This window comes from Oncorhynchus nerka, linkage group LG27, assembly GCF_034236695.1.
Source record: "Oncorhynchus nerka isolate Pitt River linkage group LG27, Oner_Uvic_2.0, whole genome shotgun sequence".
Taxonomy (NCBI): Eukaryota; Metazoa; Chordata; class Actinopteri; order Salmoniformes; family Salmonidae; genus Oncorhynchus; species Oncorhynchus nerka.
Genome location: NC_088422.1, coordinates 70,822,382 through 70,841,445, shown reverse-complemented (window position 1 = coordinate 70,841,445; position 19,064 = coordinate 70,822,382). Strand labels below are relative to the sequence as shown.

The 19,064-nt window shown below is 41.5% G+C and overlaps 2 protein-coding genes across 3 annotated transcripts in view; one reads left to right on the top strand and one right to left on the bottom strand.

Moving 5' to 3' along the window:
- The window catches only part of LOC115112269 (ubiquitin carboxyl-terminal hydrolase MINDY-2-like), a 28,841-nt gene extending 24,220 nt beyond the window's left edge, over positions 1-4,621 (top strand). Inside the window, exon 9 of one of the 2 annotated variants that reach the window (XM_029639217.2) lies at positions 366-4,621. In XM_029639217.2, the coding sequence (XP_029495077.1) occupies positions 366-533 (168 nt within the window). In that variant the 3' untranslated portion in view covers positions 534-4,621. Of the gene's footprint in view, positions 1-362 lie in introns of both variants that reach the window. The other variant, XM_029639216.2, reaches the window with a different exon arrangement.
- A 65-nt stretch (positions 4,622-4,686) lies between these two features.
- Positions 4,687-18,448, bottom strand: LOC115112268 (SAFB-like transcription modulator). The gene is made up of 19 exons (XM_029639215.2): positions 18,147-18,448; positions 15,866-15,953; positions 15,559-15,782; positions 15,329-15,356; positions 13,652-14,147; positions 12,981-13,024; positions 12,468-12,580; positions 12,063-12,212; positions 11,602-11,717; positions 11,357-11,508; positions 11,112-11,272; positions 10,880-11,019; positions 10,611-10,791; positions 10,298-10,422; positions 8,338-8,514; positions 7,716-8,165; positions 7,464-7,611; positions 7,192-7,352; positions 4,687-5,162 (listed from the first exon to the last, which is right to left on the bottom strand). The coding sequence occupies exons 1-19, from the start codon at positions 18,405-18,407 to the stop codon at positions 5,060-5,062; spliced, it is 3,318 nt and encodes a 1,105-aa protein (XP_029495075.1). The 5' UTR covers positions 18,408-18,448; the 3' UTR covers positions 4,687-5,059.
- Positions 18,449-19,064: the final 616 nt, after the last annotated feature.

Genomic DNA, 19,064 nt, shown 5'->3' with positions numbered 1-19,064 from the left:
TACACAATACATGTTCTATCTGAATGTATCTCTATGTTCAGATACAGCTCAGGGCTGTTCTTACGCACGACTCAACGCAGAGTGCCTGGATACAGCCCTTAGCCGTAGTATATTGGCCATATACCACAAACCCCCGAGGTGCCTTTTTGCTATTATAAACTGGTTACCAACGTAATTAGAGCAGTAAAAATAAATGTTTCGTCATAGCCGTGGTATACGTTCTGATATACCACGGCTGTCAGCCAATCAGCATTGAGGGCTCAAACCACCCAGTTTATAATGTTGCTTATTCACCCGTTTGAATGAGCCACAGGTAGGTATTATGGTTGACGCTCCTGTTCCATCCTGTCTGTGTTGTGCAGCAGCCAGCAGAGGGAAGTGACGAAGCAGACAGAGCAGAAGCAGCATCATCATCATCATCATCAGCAACAGCAGCAGCTGGAGCCATTCCCAGTCCAGGGAAGCAGCCCTCTGCTGGGGAGCGCAAACCCAAAAAAGAGCCCAAGGATAAAGACAAATGTGTTCTATTGTAACAGGATGGTTGTGTGTTTGTGTGAGAGAGAAAGAGGGGGGCAACATTTTTTTTCACATTGACCTGACAGCCTACGAACAGCCCCTTTTGAAAGCGAGAGATAGCGATGAGACAAACTGAGGAGTTGCCGTTCCCAAGCCATTGGTGCCTGCCATCCTCTACCCTCAGTGGGCCCGGACAACAGAGGAAGGGACGCTATGACAACTACCACTAATCTTTTGTACAGTTGGCCAAACTTTGTTACAAGTCGCACAGTGCACTATATTTGTGATCTGGGGTCAAAGTTAATGGGGGTGGTTTTATAGTAAAATGAGAAAAATTCCAGAAACAGGATGCTGGGAGGGAAAGAATTCAAAATCTGAAGTATCTTCTCTCATGACACCAATGTTTTTAAAGGAAATCGTTTTCATTCATTTTCATCATTGCAGTTGATAAGCTATTTATTTATTTTTTACAGCACATATGTGTAGATATGCCTGCTTTGATTCAGTTCAGTTTTTGAGCAATAGACTCTACTGAAAACACAACCTTCGTTTGCTAGCTATTGGTTGGTGGGGGTAATTTAGCTCCTTCCAATTGGAGATAATCAAGAGTTTGTTCAGAGTCTTATTGGGATAGAGATGAGGTGATAGTGACATCAGTGAGTGTAATATCTAAGCACTCCTGTCTCTTCGCCACGTTAATGGATGCCAAATTACTTTAAGTGTGTTTTTGCGTGTGTTTGCATGTGTCTAAGAGTATTATAGAGAATAATTTATTTTGGTATATACTGAAATGGAAAGGGATTCATTTGTTTTTGCCGGTTACAAATTAATGTAAGACCCTGTTGTGACGAGCCTTTTGTATATCTCTCCATCACTACCCACATCCCTGTTCTTCCTGGGAGGCCTGGAAGTCAGTGCCATACTCTGGGATGGGCTGCCTCTACCAACCCTCATCTGCCATTTAAGACTCGTCCTATCCAGATTGGCTTTACCAGAGTATGGCAGTGTTGAATTCTGGTGTGTGTGTATGGCATTGGTGTCTACAGTGTGTATGTATGGCTGATATGCTTAGCTGCATTGATTTATGCTCTTAATTTCAATTTGGAAATAACCTTAACGTCAACAACAAAAATGTTTTCCGATGTATATGAGCAGTTGGATTGAATGATATGCCATGTATTTAATATCTCATATTTGCTGAATATGCTTCACATCCAGTAGAGTCTGAACAATCACACAGACAGAACCATGGAAACACAGGCCGGTGCACCTAATTTGACTTCTGTCGCTCACTCCCTGAGAGACTTGGCTGGTTATTGGCTGCAGAGGAAGAGTGATAGTAGTATCCCACACTAATAGTCTTTAGTGCCCAATGTCACACAGATCTGCCGGCAGTTATGTTGTCAATATGGGAAGCCTCATGACCTAGTTGAGTTATGGAAGTAGGATTTTCTAATGTAGCCATGTTTGAATCCATGTGCTTCTCCTACATCATCTGACTTTCAAACAAATGTATATACATTGTGTACATACCTAATGCACATTTATGACAGAGCTAGCTAGTAGTTTGCACCATTGTCCTACTATGGTACTGCCTCCTGAGAGATTTACTGTTTTCTATCTACACATTCCAGCTGGATGCCTTGACTCAAGCCTTGAGTTATACGTCAGACCTAGAAACAAAGTTATAGGGGAGACTCCTCGCAGTGCTGCTAGTTAAGGGGTCTCCCATTTTTGGCTGTTACATTTTGTTCTCATTGTCCAGAAATGGACAACCCCAGCCTTCAAGGACAAGTCCAGTACTTAGTATTTATTTTTGCCTGGCGACTGGCTGCATCTTGTAGGAGTAGGCTACCTGACTAACCGGTAGTAAGGCTTATCTGCAGGCTGGACTTGAGTACTGGGGTTAGCTCAGCCTGTCTATACAGTCCTCACGAGGCTACACTTACTCTGTATATAAAATGCCTTACATTTACAATATCTTTTATAAGAATAAACGGAAACAGGTGTATTACTAGAATGAGACAATCTGTAGATTTTAAACTATTCATCAGAAATACTCTCAGGCCTTCTCTGAAGGGACATATCCTTGAGTGTCTTTTGTAAATTGTTTGTGTATTAGCTGCCTTGGCAACAGCAATGATTGATATATACCATTGTAAAGTATTGAATATAGCCTGTAGTAACTCCCTCAATGTGTTGTAATGTAAATGTGTAACCACGTATAGGTATCAGTAACAAATGATTTCAACACATGGTATCTAACTAGGTCAACTTCATATTATCAGGATGTGCATAATTATCGCTAGTTATGTTCATGGAGGGCGTAACAATGGGTTTCTGAGATTCTCTCAGGCCTACCTAGTCAAAGGAATTCACAATGACTTTACACAATAATAAGTTTGCCCCTTGTAATGGAATTCAAGGCTGTTTTTCAAAAGTGAATTAAACTGCGGCTGCTTTTATGTTCACAATGACTACCCAAAAAGTAATATATGGCTGAATAGACAGGACTTAAAGAGAAACACCTATGTTGAAGTGAGCGTGTACATCCTGTTTATGGTATGCTACAGTACGTCCTTTACATTATTGACTAGTGATTTTGTGAAAGGTTGGGGGGGATGGACCACGTCGTTTCGAGAGTCAGGGACACGATCCATATTCTTGTTTCTTTCGTAAAATTAACATCCATTTTAAAGTTACCATCACACTGCAGCTTGAATTATACTTGTTAATGTGGTCAACCTTCCCAATGGCCTCAACCCATTTGTAACGACGTTCAAAAGGCAACTAGTACTGAGTATTATGATGAGAACCTCAGAGGGCCATTTTATCTAATTACTTTTGAGGTTTTGGGGGGAGCAACAAGATGTTAACAATGCCTCACACTTTTTTTAATAAAAAAAAAAGAAAAAGTGCGTAAGCTTGCTTTGAGTCATTTACATTGCATTATTTACCCGTATCTAGATATTGTTTTGTGTTTCAGCTTGGCCATTGTTCCTCAAAATAATTGATAAGGATTTTGTTTGTGGAATGTCTCGAGTGAATATGTGTAAGCCTTGTTATAGTGCTGGGGTGGTAAATACTGTACAAACAGTCTGTTGACAAGGTAGTCCTTGAACATATAGTCATTGTAATTGGTTTTGCACTGTTACATTGATATGCACTACGAAGGCTGTGTGTGGACAGGCATGTTCTTTCCAAGCACATCAGATCTGATTGAAGACCAATTAGTGAGAAAAAAGATCAGAATTTGTCTGCCTGTGTAAACGCAGAAGAGAAAATACCTCATTTTATACAGAATTAGAAATTGTGCGAGAGTGCTATTGTTCTTTGGGTACCTTGTAAAAATGGAATACTGTCTAGAATTGCTACAACAGTAGCTCTTCAACAGTCAGTTGAATATGAAATGCTCAATTGTTTCTGTATGAAAGGGCTGGTTAAATATTTTGGCTTAAAGTACATTAAGTACTGTGTAGCCCTTTTCAATAAAAATTGATGCAACTTGAACTTCAGGTAGCCGTTCACCCGCTAAGGCCAGAATTGTTTTATAGCATTTGCGTAGCTTTTCACACAAAAAAAGTCACTGCCACTGGCTGGTCATCTAGAGGGAAGGGATTTTAAAAGTTGGATATTTTGACATTGATACTGTATAGATTGGAGAAATTAGTTTTATATGGGAAATGTGTCAAATCAGATATACTGGAGCACAGAACATGAATGCAATCCACCATATTGATTTAACTTGTTTTGTATAAGTTTCCTTTTGTTCTGTTGAGATTAAATGCAATTATATTAACCCCAATGTTATTCTGATGCATAATGCTGAATGCAACAAATGCATAGTAATGACATTTAGCGGAGTATAATTTCAATATTTTCACTTATGTTTAACCACACACAAAAAGGTCAATCCTCATGTTGGAAGGTTCAAATGTTTATCTATATACATATGACCAAATAATGTATGTAGCCTATCACAGTACCGTTGCAAAATGTAGATGGTGTTTCTTCTGTAACAAAATGCCTTAGACGAGGGACATTCAGCCTGATTATTAAAGTAAATGGACAATAAAAAATAAAAACTTGTTCTCTTTTCACAACCGCTCAATGTGTGATGTCTTGTATGTGCACTTCATGAGTCAAATGTAGGAGTGAAGACCAAATGAGCAAGATTTATCATTTAATAACCTTCAGAAGCACCAGGGGCATAACTAAAAATGATGGTGAAAGAATACATTGATCTGCTTACATTTGACATACGGGACATGGAGTTTCAGTTAGGGGAAGAGCAGTTAACATCAAACTTGTTACAAATAACTAAAGCTGTACAATTCTATTCTAAAGGTAAGTTGAACATTATGTGCACAGGGTTTAAGTCACAGCACAACTGTTAGGAAACCTATACAGAACAAAACATTTCTATATCAACCTTATGGCTAGAAACCAGCCTCTTAAAACACAATACTCAAAAGATATACTTAATACTTTTAAAAAAATGTATTTTTGAAAAATAAGCTTAAGCTGATCTGGGGAGAGGCAGTTAGAACCGTCGGGGTGCTCCTTTGAAGGGCTTGAATCCACCAACACTGGACATGGAACTGTTGGTGATCTGCACGATTCTGTTCATTGCAGACGAAGAGTGGCTGGAGAAACAAAAATACATTTCTGCCTAAAGGAGCATACAGTAAAGACAGAAGCTCAAATATGGCTTCTACCAGAATATATTTTTCCATATAATAAAAGTACAGTGTGTAATATATATATATATTATTTTTATACATATCACATTTGGATTCATTGAAGTTTTTTTTTTTTACACTTGGATTGATAGTTTGCTTGGGCGGTATACCGTATACCGGAGTATTTGGAAATAGCCAAATATATCGCCAATACCGTTGAATTTGAATATTTGTAGCTACTTTAGGTAAATACCGTCACAATTTTTCATTATGAAGCTTACTGGTAGTCCTCAGTCACATGGTGTTTGTTTATAAGCACAACAACCAGAGCCTTGTTTTTTAAAAGTTTATTTAACTAGACAAGTCAGTTAAGAACAAATTCTTATTTTCAATGGAGGCCTAGGAACAGTGGGTTAACTGCCTCATTCAGGGGCAGAACGACAGATATGTACCTTGTCAGCTCAGGGATTTGATCTTGCAACCTTCCAGTTACTAGTCCAACACTAACCACTAGGCTACCTGTGAGTCACTCACTTGTGTAGTACACGCCAGGTGATCGAGTTAGTTATCTTATACCTATTAACTGTCTAAAATGTGCTAAATGCACTACAGTTGTGATTTGGTTTGCTAATTTAGTAGCTATTTAGCCATCTAGCTAAGTGCTTAGCTTCATTCAAAATCAAGCTTAGCTTGGTAACAGCAGAGAATCCTCTTCTGGATCAAGAGCCTTGCTGATATTTGCTTTGTTAATGCAGCAAACTGTGGATCATTTTTTAGTTACTTGTATAACTTTGAGCTGGTTTGTCTGTCCTGCAAATACTTTAGGTCAGAGACTGTACACAATGTCCTCTTTAGTATTTAGTTAGCATTATCTATGGGCTTTTACATCTACTTGTTAGCATTGCTAACCTTCGGATTACAGAAGATCCAGTGGGGTTTGAAAATAGTGCTCATTTTGTTCGTATTGTAGGTAGGTATTATGGTGTATTACAGAATATCCCGGCATGGCACAATGACGGTATGGAAATACGGATACCACCCAAGCCTAAATCATAGTGCTCAGACAAGTCCGATACACATGATATATATTCATTTCAGTCACAACTATTACAGATTAAATCCACCCCTCGGTTTCTCTCAGCCCATCCCACCTATCTTCATAGACCACCTACTCTTGATTTCCTTGTGCCATTTCCTTTTCAACTGTTGTGTGATGTTTTACACAGATTCTCAAACCTTTCTAAATGGGATATTATCAACAGATGTGAATTAAATATATATATTTTGTTGTTGATTGATTACAGCTTTCCTGATCACCCAACAGTGCTATTTGTGGGGCTCATTTTGGAACAATGTCATGACTGTTTAACCACTCCTGAACCTGTGGCCAGAAACAGGCTACACAGGACAATACCATACCAGAATAAGTGGTCAAATTATTGTCTCTTCGCAGCAAAATCTGCATAGCTGACATGGTTGTATGCCCCATATACATAACATTCTTCTTTTGGTGGCAAGAATATTGTAATAATAATTTAAATAGAAAAACTACGGTTTGAGTCAAGCGTTGTTTTGTGTATCAGTTTATAAACCATGTGCCATGGAATCAGCACACTGGAAATCTCTTCAAGTATTTTACAACCTGTATGGTGCCATGGTGAACATTTTAGTCCTCAAATAAAACGGGTATATTTTTCTATTCATGACAATTCTCTTTCTCCAATTTTGCTCTTTAATAAAGGCCAGATAAACAAGCTCCCCTTCTACTTGCCTCCTCCATTTTTGCAGTAATGCACCAATCAGTTGGTTGTAATTTTAGATAGAGCTAACAATTCCACATATGTGTTAACTCCACCTCTCCTATTCATAATATCATTAACAAATTTATTTTTTCCCATAAATTATGTTTTTATAATATTTTGAGCAATTAGTATATTTGAGTTTAACCATAACAGGGAAAAGTACACAGTCTTAATGCAACGGCAGTGAATACCTTGAGTGTGGGGCCATCATGCTGCCACGGCTGTCTCCCATCCTGCGGCTGTCTGGGAAGCCCCCTCCCTGGGATCCAGCCCCACCATGCCACTCCTTCCTGGGGGCCGGCTGGTCCCGGCCATGCCGCTCCACCACCACCTGGCGGCCAGAGCTGAAATGCTGAGTGGAGAACAGGGGAGATTGTAGTTATGAATTCCCGATCTGAAATGTAACTAAAAATAGAGGAAATGGAGTGTAGATTTAGCTATGGGGGATTTGTGAGGTGCTGACCTGGTCTGCCATGACCATGGGTCTTCCTCCATCCCGGCCGCTGAAGTTAGATCTTCCTCGGCTGGCTGAGGAGCCTCCTCTGAGAGCAGGCCCCTGGCCATCTCTGCCTGAACGCTCTGGCCGCATACCTCCGGTACGCACAGCTCCACTACACAACCACAGAGACATGATTATTACCACATGGATAACAACAAAAGGCCTTTGTCTACAACTTTAATCAAACAAGCACACTAGGCATCCATCCAGTCTCACCGTATGACCCCCTTAGGTGCACTCATGCTGCCGTCATTCTTCCATCCTGCATGCCCAGTATGAGTAGCATGACCAGCATGCCCGGAGCCTCTGGGGGAGCGGCCGGTATGAGACATGCCAGGCATGGGTGCTCTGCCCCCTGCTGGGCGCTCAGGCATGGGCGCGGCCCGGCGCTCAGGAATGGGCGCGGCCCGGCGCTCAGGAATGGGCGCGGCCCGGCGCTCAGGCATGGGCGCGGCCCGGCGCTCAGGCATGGGCGCAGCCCGGCGCTCATCCCTGTCTCGGATCTCTCTGCGGTCTGTGTCACGGATGTCTGCTCGTGGAGTTGGAGGAGGCTCAGCCCTGCGGACAGTCTCAAAGTTCTTGGGGTAGCGCTCAAACCCAGAGCTGTCCCTGCGAGCAGCGGGGCGGGACTTCTTGGCCTCAGGCTCACTGTTGAAGCGGTTACGTCTGAAAACCCCCGACACCCAAAATGGATTGTCAGATTCTGTCAAGAGCTGACTGTTACTGGAGGGAGATAGACATGCTAAACTGCTATGTGGGCTGTGTGTAGCTTGCTCTTTGCCATTTTAGGTCCAGGTTGCTTTATTTACAAAAAGCACTTACAAATAATAGGGCCTACCTCTCAATGGTGTTGGGCTCAACGGCTGCAGCCTCAGGGAAGCCTCTGCCTCTCTCCCGGGGGCTGAACTCAGTAAAGCGGTTCTGCTGGCGGTTGTAGTCTGAGCCCTGGTTGACACGGCCCTCAGACTCTGGCTGGATCTTCTTGTTTCCATTCCAGTAGGGATCATCCCTCCGGCTGAAACATTCAATGGAGAATATGCTTTACCTGGGCGACAAGTAAACTGGTGTGGAATAGCCCTCTTCGTCAGATGTGGAATACCACATACCACCAAATTGTATCTTTCACTTTTCAGTTGATGGTCAAATTGACATCTGCTGGTCATGTCTGAGACCAAGCATCCCTGTCTGCCGTGGGATGCAGACATACCAGGATGGGAGACAAGTCTGTGTGCAGGGACAACGACAAAGCAGTACTGTAACCTATCCTGCAACTTCATGGACATAATGGTGGAAGCTGGTGTCATGATGTTGCCCTCTTGGAGTACAGTGAGCACCATCCCCCGCTCTCTGCTTATACAACCAGACTGCTGTGGGCAGAGTGAGGTCGTAAATTCTTAAGGAAGACCCTGCCTCATGGACACACAGAGAGTAGAGAGTAGTTTTCATGGAGACAAAGGAAATCCTTCCACCTCACATAATGTGAGGTACGAACAAAATTCATGTTCCAGAGAAAGTGTAAAAGATCGGTGACGAATCCAGTTATGAACTGGTGCGTTTGTCACAACTTGGCAAGCTCAAGAGTGACGGTGTGGCCACATTACCAAACCGCTGTTTATATAATAGCCTCAGATATAAGATGAATGAGTGAGGATGATACTGTTTGAATAAGGGTGTAATATGATTGTGGACTGTTTAATGAAGAAAAATCCAATTCCCTTTTGATTTGAACTAAATCAAGAGGACCACCCCTGAGCCCAGTTTTGGCCAGACATCCTGAGACAGCCCTCTTCTGCCATTCTGAATAAAACCCCACTTTGAGAAATTATCAGTAGACCATGTTTTTATTCATTAGGAGGGGGACTCAAGGTTGTAGACCATTGCTGAATCTTTTAACCATACCACGTGGTTAAAACTCTTAGACTACCGACAGAATAAGAACAAGTCTTTGATACTGATTACTAGTCTGCAGCTAGGAATTCGGCATCATTGAACGCGAAGAACGACAACCGCCGAAACATCCATTCTATAACGAATGTCACTCTGAACAATCCCCTCTAACCACAACCGAGAGAGAGAGAGAGAGGGAGAGAGACGGACAATTCTGCAAAAGAAATGAACTTTTCACCAGCGATCAAGACGACACACTGAGCGTAAATATATATATTGATTGCAATTGTTCCCGACTGAGTGAGCGTTCATGTGTAAGGATTAGCATTTCAATTGTTATAATTATTAACTCTGTAGTGACTTCTTAGTCGACTACCCCATTGCCCCTTTGTCTAACAAGCTGCCATGCCGGTTTCGCCCACTAGGCACATTGTATCATTTCATGTAACCATATTTACTGTTTGTTCATGCATTTCTGTGAATTACTTAGTTAGTAATAAATAAACAATTTAAGACAATTGATGTATGGATGACTCATAGTCAAGACTGGATTGGTGCAGATAACCAACAATTTACGACATTTGGAATGAGACTAACATGAGGTCAAATAAATAAATAAAATCAGAAGACTATTGATCAGATATGAAAATATCTGAAAGGTTATATTGGGAAATTATAACTTTGTAATCTGAATACTTTCCTTGGTGCCCCTATTTCCTAGTTAATTACAGTTACACAATTAATTACTTTGATCACGTTATACTAATTAATGGAATCTTTGATAAAAAACTAAGTCTTCAATTTAATGATAGTAAAGACACGACACTGGTTGTCCACGAACAGAGCCTCAACTACACTGAGCAAATCCCAGACAAACATCCCATCCCCAACTACAGTGTGGCCTTGTGTACCTGTGGTCCACATCGCGGCCTCTCTTCAGGTTGTTTCTCTTCTCCTGCTCGTAGCGGAGCTGCTCCTGCTGCCTCCTCAGCTCCTCCCGCTCACGAGCCATACGCTCCGCCTCTTTACGCCGCTCCTGCATCACAGCGAGATAACGTCAGCATTACATTAACAATCCACTAAATGGTTTGCTCCTGGGAGCTGTTGACAGATCACCAGGATGAACAATGAGTAAACAACTCACCTTACTCCTGTCGTTTTACAACAATCAACTAAGGTACAGCCTAGTTGACTAAGCATCCTTAATGATTTGAGTCCAAGCACCTGCTCTATGCGGATCCTTTCCCTCTCCAGCCTTTCCCTCTCCATGCGCTCCCTCTCCAGTTTCTGCCTCTCCACCTCAAGCCTCTGCCGTTCCCGGAGCAGGTTCTCCCTCTCCTCCCGCTCCCTAATCAGACTGATACGCTCGCGCTCCCGGCGTTCCCGCTCCGCTATCTCACGCCGCCTGACGGGACAGGAAGTCACAGAAACATTAGTACCCAGCATCCTTACAGTACTACAACAATTACAGTAGGAGTTTGTTTCAGGCTGACCTGCGAAGCTCCACAGCCCTGCGGACGCGCTCCAGCCGGACCATACGCTCACGCAACCTCTGCTCTTTCATCTTCTCAAAGGGGAGGATGTCTTTGCTGCCTCCCTTGTTGGGGAAAACTCTAACTCTATTCATCTCCATCTAGGAAAGACAAGCATGTAGAGGTGAACATTGAAGAAGAAAGTTCCATGATCAAACTTCGTCGGATAGAGAAAAAAAAAACTGCGACAAACCTCTTCGGGAGGCATGAAATATCTGGGTCTCCGCTGCATCATGTTGTTGTTGGTGGTGAAACCCGGCTTGTCAAATCTCCCCCTCCTGAATGGTGGTCTCACTTTGTTCAGGTCTCCTTTGGCATGATCAATCACCACCATCTTGCCAGGGCTCTTGGTCCCTACACAAAACAGGACAGAGGTTTTAATTTTTACTACCCTACAACACAATACATAAAAAGGAACCTAAGAAGGAACATACATACTTCCACCATGCTTTTTATCATCTTTCTTGGAGGCATCTGGGCCTGAGCTGGATGTTGTGCTTTTAGACTCCTGCTTCTTGGATGAATCCTTGCCGTCTTTGTCTGATGGCTTGTCGGACTTCTTCTCTTCTTTTTTGGAGGATGGCTGGGTTCTTCAGGGGGGAAAAAGAACAGACACAGAAATTAAAATTTCTTTCAAATTTCCCCATTCTGAAAAAGACAGATTGTGTTTCTTCCTCACATACTTGCTAGTGCTAGTCTTGTTTGTCAACGCACTACGTTTGTCACTTGATTTGCTGGAGCTGGTTTTGTCATCTGATTCCTTCTTTGAAGGTTCTTTCTTGAAGGGATCACTTTTAACCTAAAAAGACAACAAATACTCCGTCACAGTAATTAAAGGCTCCGTCACAATTCTGAAGCAATGTAATTTCAATTAATTAAAGAACAAAAGGACCTTGAACCTTGTTTCTCCCTACAATGAAAATTACAGAGCGCATGTTGGCTCAATGGCTCAGAAGAGAATGTCAGCCAATGTTGTTTTGCAAAAAAACTCTCAATATGGAATCTTAGAATCGTCAAGAGTTCTGGAGGCTTTATGACATCACAAAAGATAGAAGTCAGAGAAAAGACTCTGTACTGTAAAATTGTAATCGTGCTCTCAACATTCTAGCTGAACAATGTGCAAAACAACTGTTTGTCAGCTTACCCTTTCAACAGATATCTGCTGGCCGTGGAGTTCTGTGCGGTCCAGGTGGGATATGCACCTTCCCACCTCTGTACTGGAAGACATTGTCACCAAGCCATAACATTTGGCTCCAGGACTGCGAGCATTAGTAACCACTTTGGCACTAAAAACCTGTGGCGACAGGAATTTGTTTAGGGGCGGAGCAAGTACATGCTGCTTGTAGAGGGGTTGGGTTAAATGCGGAAGACATTTCAGTTGAATGCATTCAGTTCTACAACTGACTAGGTATCCCCCTTTCCCCTAGTAAAACAGTAAATAGTTTCCAATAAGTCAAATAAAACCATGACACCCATACAGTAAGAAACATCCAACCCCAGTACCCCACCACAAGAAACCGTTTACGGACATTTTAAGCTCTAGACTTACCTTCCCATATTTGCCAAAAAGGTTTTTCAAATCAGCTGCTTTGGTGTTGGAGGACAGGCCGCTCACCCATATGTTTCGAGTGGAGCTGCTTGCACTACTACTGCTGATACTTCCTGAAATAGGGTTGTTTCAAAACATACATACACTGTAGAGGCTTTTACATGTCTACACATTTAACAAACTAATCTACAACAGCCTAATGTTACATACCGGTAAGCATTACATGTTAAAATGCAGGTGCTTTTGACTAAATTAAATCATTTCAAACACCTTTAAAATGCCAAAGAAATGTACTTTTTAGATACGTGAAGAAAACTGGGTAATACGCAGATTACACCAGCGGTACTAAAATTCCCAGATCAATTCGGTTTGTTCTGACGCTTGAGAAAATGCCATTTTGGCTGTCCAGTCAATACTGCACATCGCTTACATACACTGCATAAAGGCCTATGCTTGACCATCGTCTGATCATCAGTAATGAAGACTTGAGAAATGTACCTGTAAAATGCTTACCTTTGTCATCTTTTGTGGCCTTTCCATCTCTGTCCTTTGAAGAACTACAAAGCAGATTTCACAACAAATAAAAAGAAACAAGAGATGAGTGCCAGTATATGAAAGCCCCTGCGGAATATGACGTACACCAGGGCAAACAACTTTTTCTTTTAAAGAAACACTTTGTTTTGCTGTATGTATGTATGTATTTTTTTTTTATCCCCACGGGCAAGGCTTGCATTTGGACAAAACTCCCATAATGGCCTTTTTCATTGCTTTTCCACGGGTGATATGGGTCATGTTCTCAGCCAATTTACTCCCTGGACCAATGAAATCTTCAGTATTGCGTTCGACTTCACAGCGAATCATTTCATATGTTTCTGACAAACTGACATCACAGGGACTACTGCCCTTTTAAAAAGCCCTACGTGGGAACTGGAAAAGGCAAACGTGCTGGAAAGGTGAAAGTAACATCTGTTTTCAGCTCCTGGTTAATGACACAAATTACCCAACTTCAGAAAAACAACCAAATGAAAGTAACAAATGGGAGGCTCATTAGGTACATCAATGAACATTTCTCATTAGGAAAAAAAGGAAAAAAAAATCTTGAGGCTACCCACAATGCTGCGTTCACAGTGAGCTGGAACTTGGTAGTAGTATCTTAAAGAACTGACATAGCTAGAAAGACAAACCTCTTTCCTTGACCTGATGCCCCAGTAGACGAGGGGCCTTTCTTCCCAGAATCCTTGTCTTTGTCTCCCATTTCAGCTTTCTTCGAGGCATCTCTGCTTTCCTTCTTAGAGGAGTCAACCTTCGTCCCGTCATCCTTCTTACCATCTTTATGGCCTTCCACTTCCATCTTCATGGCATCCTTGGGGCTCGTCTCAGCAGAGGCCTCTGGCTTGTCACAGCCCTTGTCTGCCTCTGAATCTGGAAGTTTCACATGTTTACCTGTTTCCAGGAGGTCATCGCCATCAACATCCAGCGTGATGGCATCTTCATTCTGGAGTGTGACGGATATGTTATCGTCCTCGTCTTCTTTAGCGGAGACGGCAACTTCAGTTTCGATCTCCTCCACTTGTTCGGCCTCCGCCTCGGCTTCTGCCTCAACCTCGGTTTCTGGGAGGCCGTCCTCACTGGGTGGAGGTTTAGAATTTTCGCGAGTACCATCATCTGTATCAGTTATATCTGAGGGATTTAATAAGGATAAAACATGGCAAAAAAAAACACAATGTTTAACATTGACATGTCTGTTACTTGACCTAGGAAGTAGAATAGAAAGCAAGTTTAGTATTAGTGGTCATCGAAGGGTAGAAGACCACAGGAACACACAAACATACATTCCTCATTGAAAAATGGTGGTGTGGAACAATAATCTTCATGTCATTTTCACCACCAATACTTCTTTTGCGATCCTTACAGTTATGTGTACTGTACAGTGAAGTTACTCTTCAATGTTCCTGTCATTAGGAGCTCCATTCCCGTTCATCAGTTTGAAGAGGGCATTTGTTCAAATTAAAGGAAAATACCATCTGTCCAACTTCTTCCGTAACCAAAAAAATAATCTGTGCCCAAAGCCATGGAGGTCAAATTCAGTCTCATTTTATGGCCGTTCTACTGCCCAGGGCTCTCCCATCATAGTCTTTATGGTCATCTCCCTTATGGTCATCTCCCATGTCTTCTTTCCCTCATAAAAGTCTGTCTTAAGTGACTTGGGATGGTTGACAAAAAAATTGATGTCATCTTTAATCGTCCTTGTGATTGCAGTGACAGGCTCAAGTCCTTAGCAAATGTGTCCTCTAGTCTGTACATCATGTCCTGGTTGGTCTTTGAGCATTCTCAGCGATGATTTCTTCTCTCCGTCTGAGACATCTGTACTGCAGTTGGGGTGATACAGGAGGATGGGCCCCGATGGGCAGGAGTCCCCCATGGTATCGTCAGCACACACTGGAACTCCCTCTAAATCAGCTTGCCTTCTTCAGTGCAAACCTTTCCCTCACCTTAAAGAAGCCTGTTGATTCCTGAGCTTTTTATCTTGAGGGAATGTACTATGCAGTCTGTATGGTTGATGGAGCCCTCTTGCATCTCAGGCCTGGAAGACTAGGTAACATCCCACCATCAAAAAAAGTACTGTGACCAAAAGAAGCAAGTCCTCCAAAAACAGGATGTCCATTCTATGTTGTATTCATGAACAATGAGTCCTGGATAGATGGCTGGCTGAGTATCCAGCCAGCAGACAAAAGAAATGGAAGGCATAAAGGAGAGAGGGGGCATAGCAGTTTCTTACCTTCACGCAAAGGGGGCTACCTGCAAATCCCCCCCCCCCACCCAAAAGTAATCAATTCAATAGGGTGTGAGCACAAACATACCTTCTTCAACATCATCCTTGTCTCCCTCCTGAAAGAGACCAACGTGAAAGGTAAATACACATATAAAGATAGTTTCAGTCTAATGCCTTACTTAAACCGGGTTAACTGATCTGAATACCAGCATTTAATTATAAAAACAATATCTGATCTGTGTATGGTAACCTAATGATCTTTAGTCTACCGTGACAGTGGGGTAAACACAAACGTAAACATATTCATGTGACACTCACCTTGGAAAAATATTTGTTTTCCTTGGTAGGAGATTCATCTTCCTTGGTAGGAGATTCATCTTCCTTGGTAGGAGATTCATCTTCCTTGGTAGGAGATTCATCTTCCTTGGTAGGAGATTCATCTTCCTTGGTAGGAGATTCATCTTCCTTGGAGAAGGATTCATCTTCCTTGGAGAAGGATTCATCTTCCATTGGATTGTCAGTGTCAGAGTCCACTTTCTTTCCTTAAGAAGTAATGAAGTCATATCATCCAAATTGGAAACAGAAATATTGAACAGTAATTTAAATATTAGGAATGTCAAATTACCTTTAGCTTTTGCATTTTTTCTATTAGGCGTGTCTGCTGGGAGTGGAATTTCAATGGTCTCTGAATCTCCACCTTCCTCCTCAATGGCCTGAGAAAGTATAATAAAAAATAAATTAAAAAACACTATTGTAATTACTAGTCATTTTTCTGACATTCATTTAATGTCCCATCCTTATATTTAGCCTCACAATTAAGTGTTTTACCATTTTCTTTTCAGGACAAGTAGACCAAGTAGAACACAGTACAATTTGACATAAAACAGTTGCAGTCATGAGTTTTATTGACAAATCTCAACAACAACAAAAAATTGGTCAAAGCATAAACTTGATGAAAATGAATTTATATGAATGCTGTAAGTACAAAAATTGTTTGCTCACTGTGATATGAATATCCAACTAGTCAGTGACAACAACTATGTGAGCTTATTACAGTATTATAGAAACCATGTCACTACACTCTTCTAGGTTGAATGAACCCTTACCATTCTAACGACTTATGTAGCATGTGAGCGTCATAGAGCAAAACATGGAGTCTCACATTTTTATAGATAATAGTTTGTAGCTCAAACAATTCGGACTCCACAGACATTTTAGTAAAAAGACCAGTCCTGGGCCCCTTCTGGATCCGCCCTTGCCTCAAACACCACTTTAGCTCAGCCCCCCTTAATCACACAGAAGTACGTAGTTCAAACACACTACGTTTAAAAGGGGTTAGAAGTCCAATACGCACACTGGCGTTATGGTGGGACTCATCGAGTTCAAATACGTTCATTACTCACCAAATATGGAGTTTTGAATAGCAACTATCGCCATTTACTGCTGGCATGGCCAGGATGTACGTTCAAAAAAGGTCTTAATAAAAATGTACAAGCAACTGAAAAAAATGCCTATTCTGCACCTCCAATGTAAATCACTCACGTCACAAGGATCGCTGATAGCACTAACCTTACTACAATGAATAGGTCGGGAGTCTACAACAGCTCAATACATTGGAGCTGCCGAAGAGGCATTGTTTAGGCCTACATACCTGGTTGTCACTAGTTACCACAGGCACAAAGTCATACACCCCACCTATTTCTACAATTTAACGTCTTAAAATCTGATTTAAAACCAAGCAGCAAACCCTAACCACACTGCTAACCTTACGCCTGAACTTAAATCAGTGGTGGTCGGTGCATTTAAGGTGATGGAGGGCAACAACAACAAATTATGAGCATGGACTTGTTTCTATTACAGCATATTTTATGACTGTCATTCATATTCCATTCACCCAGCTCAATGTAACATCGATAAGTTTAGGCTACTACATAATACCTGAATATTCCCTATATTCATCATGAGGTTGCTACAACCAAGCCTATGAATGAAGGTTTACAACATAGTTGCACAGGATCAGAGAAAACTGAGTAATCAAGTTGACAGACAGTCACATTCAATACAAACAGCAAGATCATATCATTTACGAAATAGACCATTTTTACTTTGTGGCTGTGCTATCTAGTGGAAACCTATATACCGGCTTATTTGGTGAGTAACTAACGTATTTTGGCAGGATTCAATTTGGTTAACTAGTGAATGGCAAATTGAATGGCTGCATCCTGGGTTTAAATGAGATTCACCATATGAACGTCTCCTGTCAAGTCAGATTATAGTTAATAATATGTATAAAAATGTACTTTAGTTTATTTAGTAAATATTATCTTAACTCTTATTGTTCTTAAAACTGCTTTGTTGGTTAAGGTATTGTAAGTAAGCATTTCACGGTTTTATTCGGCGCCTGTGAAAAATAAAATTAGATTTTTCATTTGAATTATAAACGTTAACTCTGATCAAGGTATTTTGCTAAATTTGTGTGATGTGGGCCTATAGCAACATAGTTTTCTAAAGGAGACACAGATGCGATAGATGTCATGGCCAGCTAACATTAGTTACCAACGCCCACACACCGACTGCATCGATGCAGGACGGTGGGCTACCTTGTCAACCTGACGCTGCAAAGCCAGGCCGCGAGCACGCAGTACCGCAGTTGGAAAACTAGACAGCATCCAACGGTAACGTTAGCTAGCAGACTAAACATCTTAGTTGGCAACTACGAAAAAAGCAAGCTGTACATAGATACACATTCATCCCATAACAAGTTGGATAGCTAAGCTATCTAGCTGGCAGCAGTTGAAGACGGCCTCAATCAATCAAATTCGTGCAACTGTTTGGTAGCTAACATTAGCTAGCCTAGTGGTCGTTAGCTTTGCGTTCGCCAAGTACAAATAAATTGAGCTCATTACCTGTTTCAGCCTTGCAATTAGAACATTCTTCACACCTGTGACATCTAAATTCCTTCGCTTGAGTTCAGATTTAAGATCTATAACTCGTAAATCTGTTATTTTCTTTGACTCCGTTGAAATGGCACCCGACGCCATTTTACCTTGCTGGATGTGTTGTTGTAAACTTGTGTGTGCAGAAGGGAAGCACGCATGCTCACTCAATGGCCCCAAAGTTATTCTCAAAATGTGTATTGGCGGATCGCATCCAACTGAAATATGCATACACTGCCACCTACTGTACTGGAGTGTGAGGCTGGTCACGGCCCCCTTATTAATATATCTTCTTCTATGATATCATGGCAGTCCGCAAACAAACGTTTAAAGTGCATGCCGCCACTTTATTAATCTATGACTCTTATATAAGCCCTTTGTTTCCACCTACTGTTCTGGAGTGCAAATTCATTACACGCTTTGACACAAAGGGGAAGAAAAAAATCACTGTACCAACTAACCCTACACCCATTAACCCATTAAAACCTCACCCCTATTCCACTACTTGGCCCTATCTGATCCTACACCAGGCTGGCAGCCTGGGAGGACTGGACCCTATCTTTCAAAACACCTTGTCCTCTGCAACAAAATATTGTACACCCAAGTACTTCTCTTCAGTTGCCACCCCAACATATATTTTCTGTGATTTACGTTCCATTTCTGCGATACAGTTAATAACCATGGCTATGAATGCTAAGAATCCAACCGTACTGAAACCCATGTTTTTCCTATCATTTCAATTCAAAGGGGCTTTATTGGCAATGGAAACATGCATTTCCATTGCCAAAGCAAGTAAAATAAACAAAAGTGTGAAGACACAAAACAACAACAAAAAAAGATTCCAATTTAACAGTAAATATTGCATTCAAAAATGTTTTAAAAAGATAA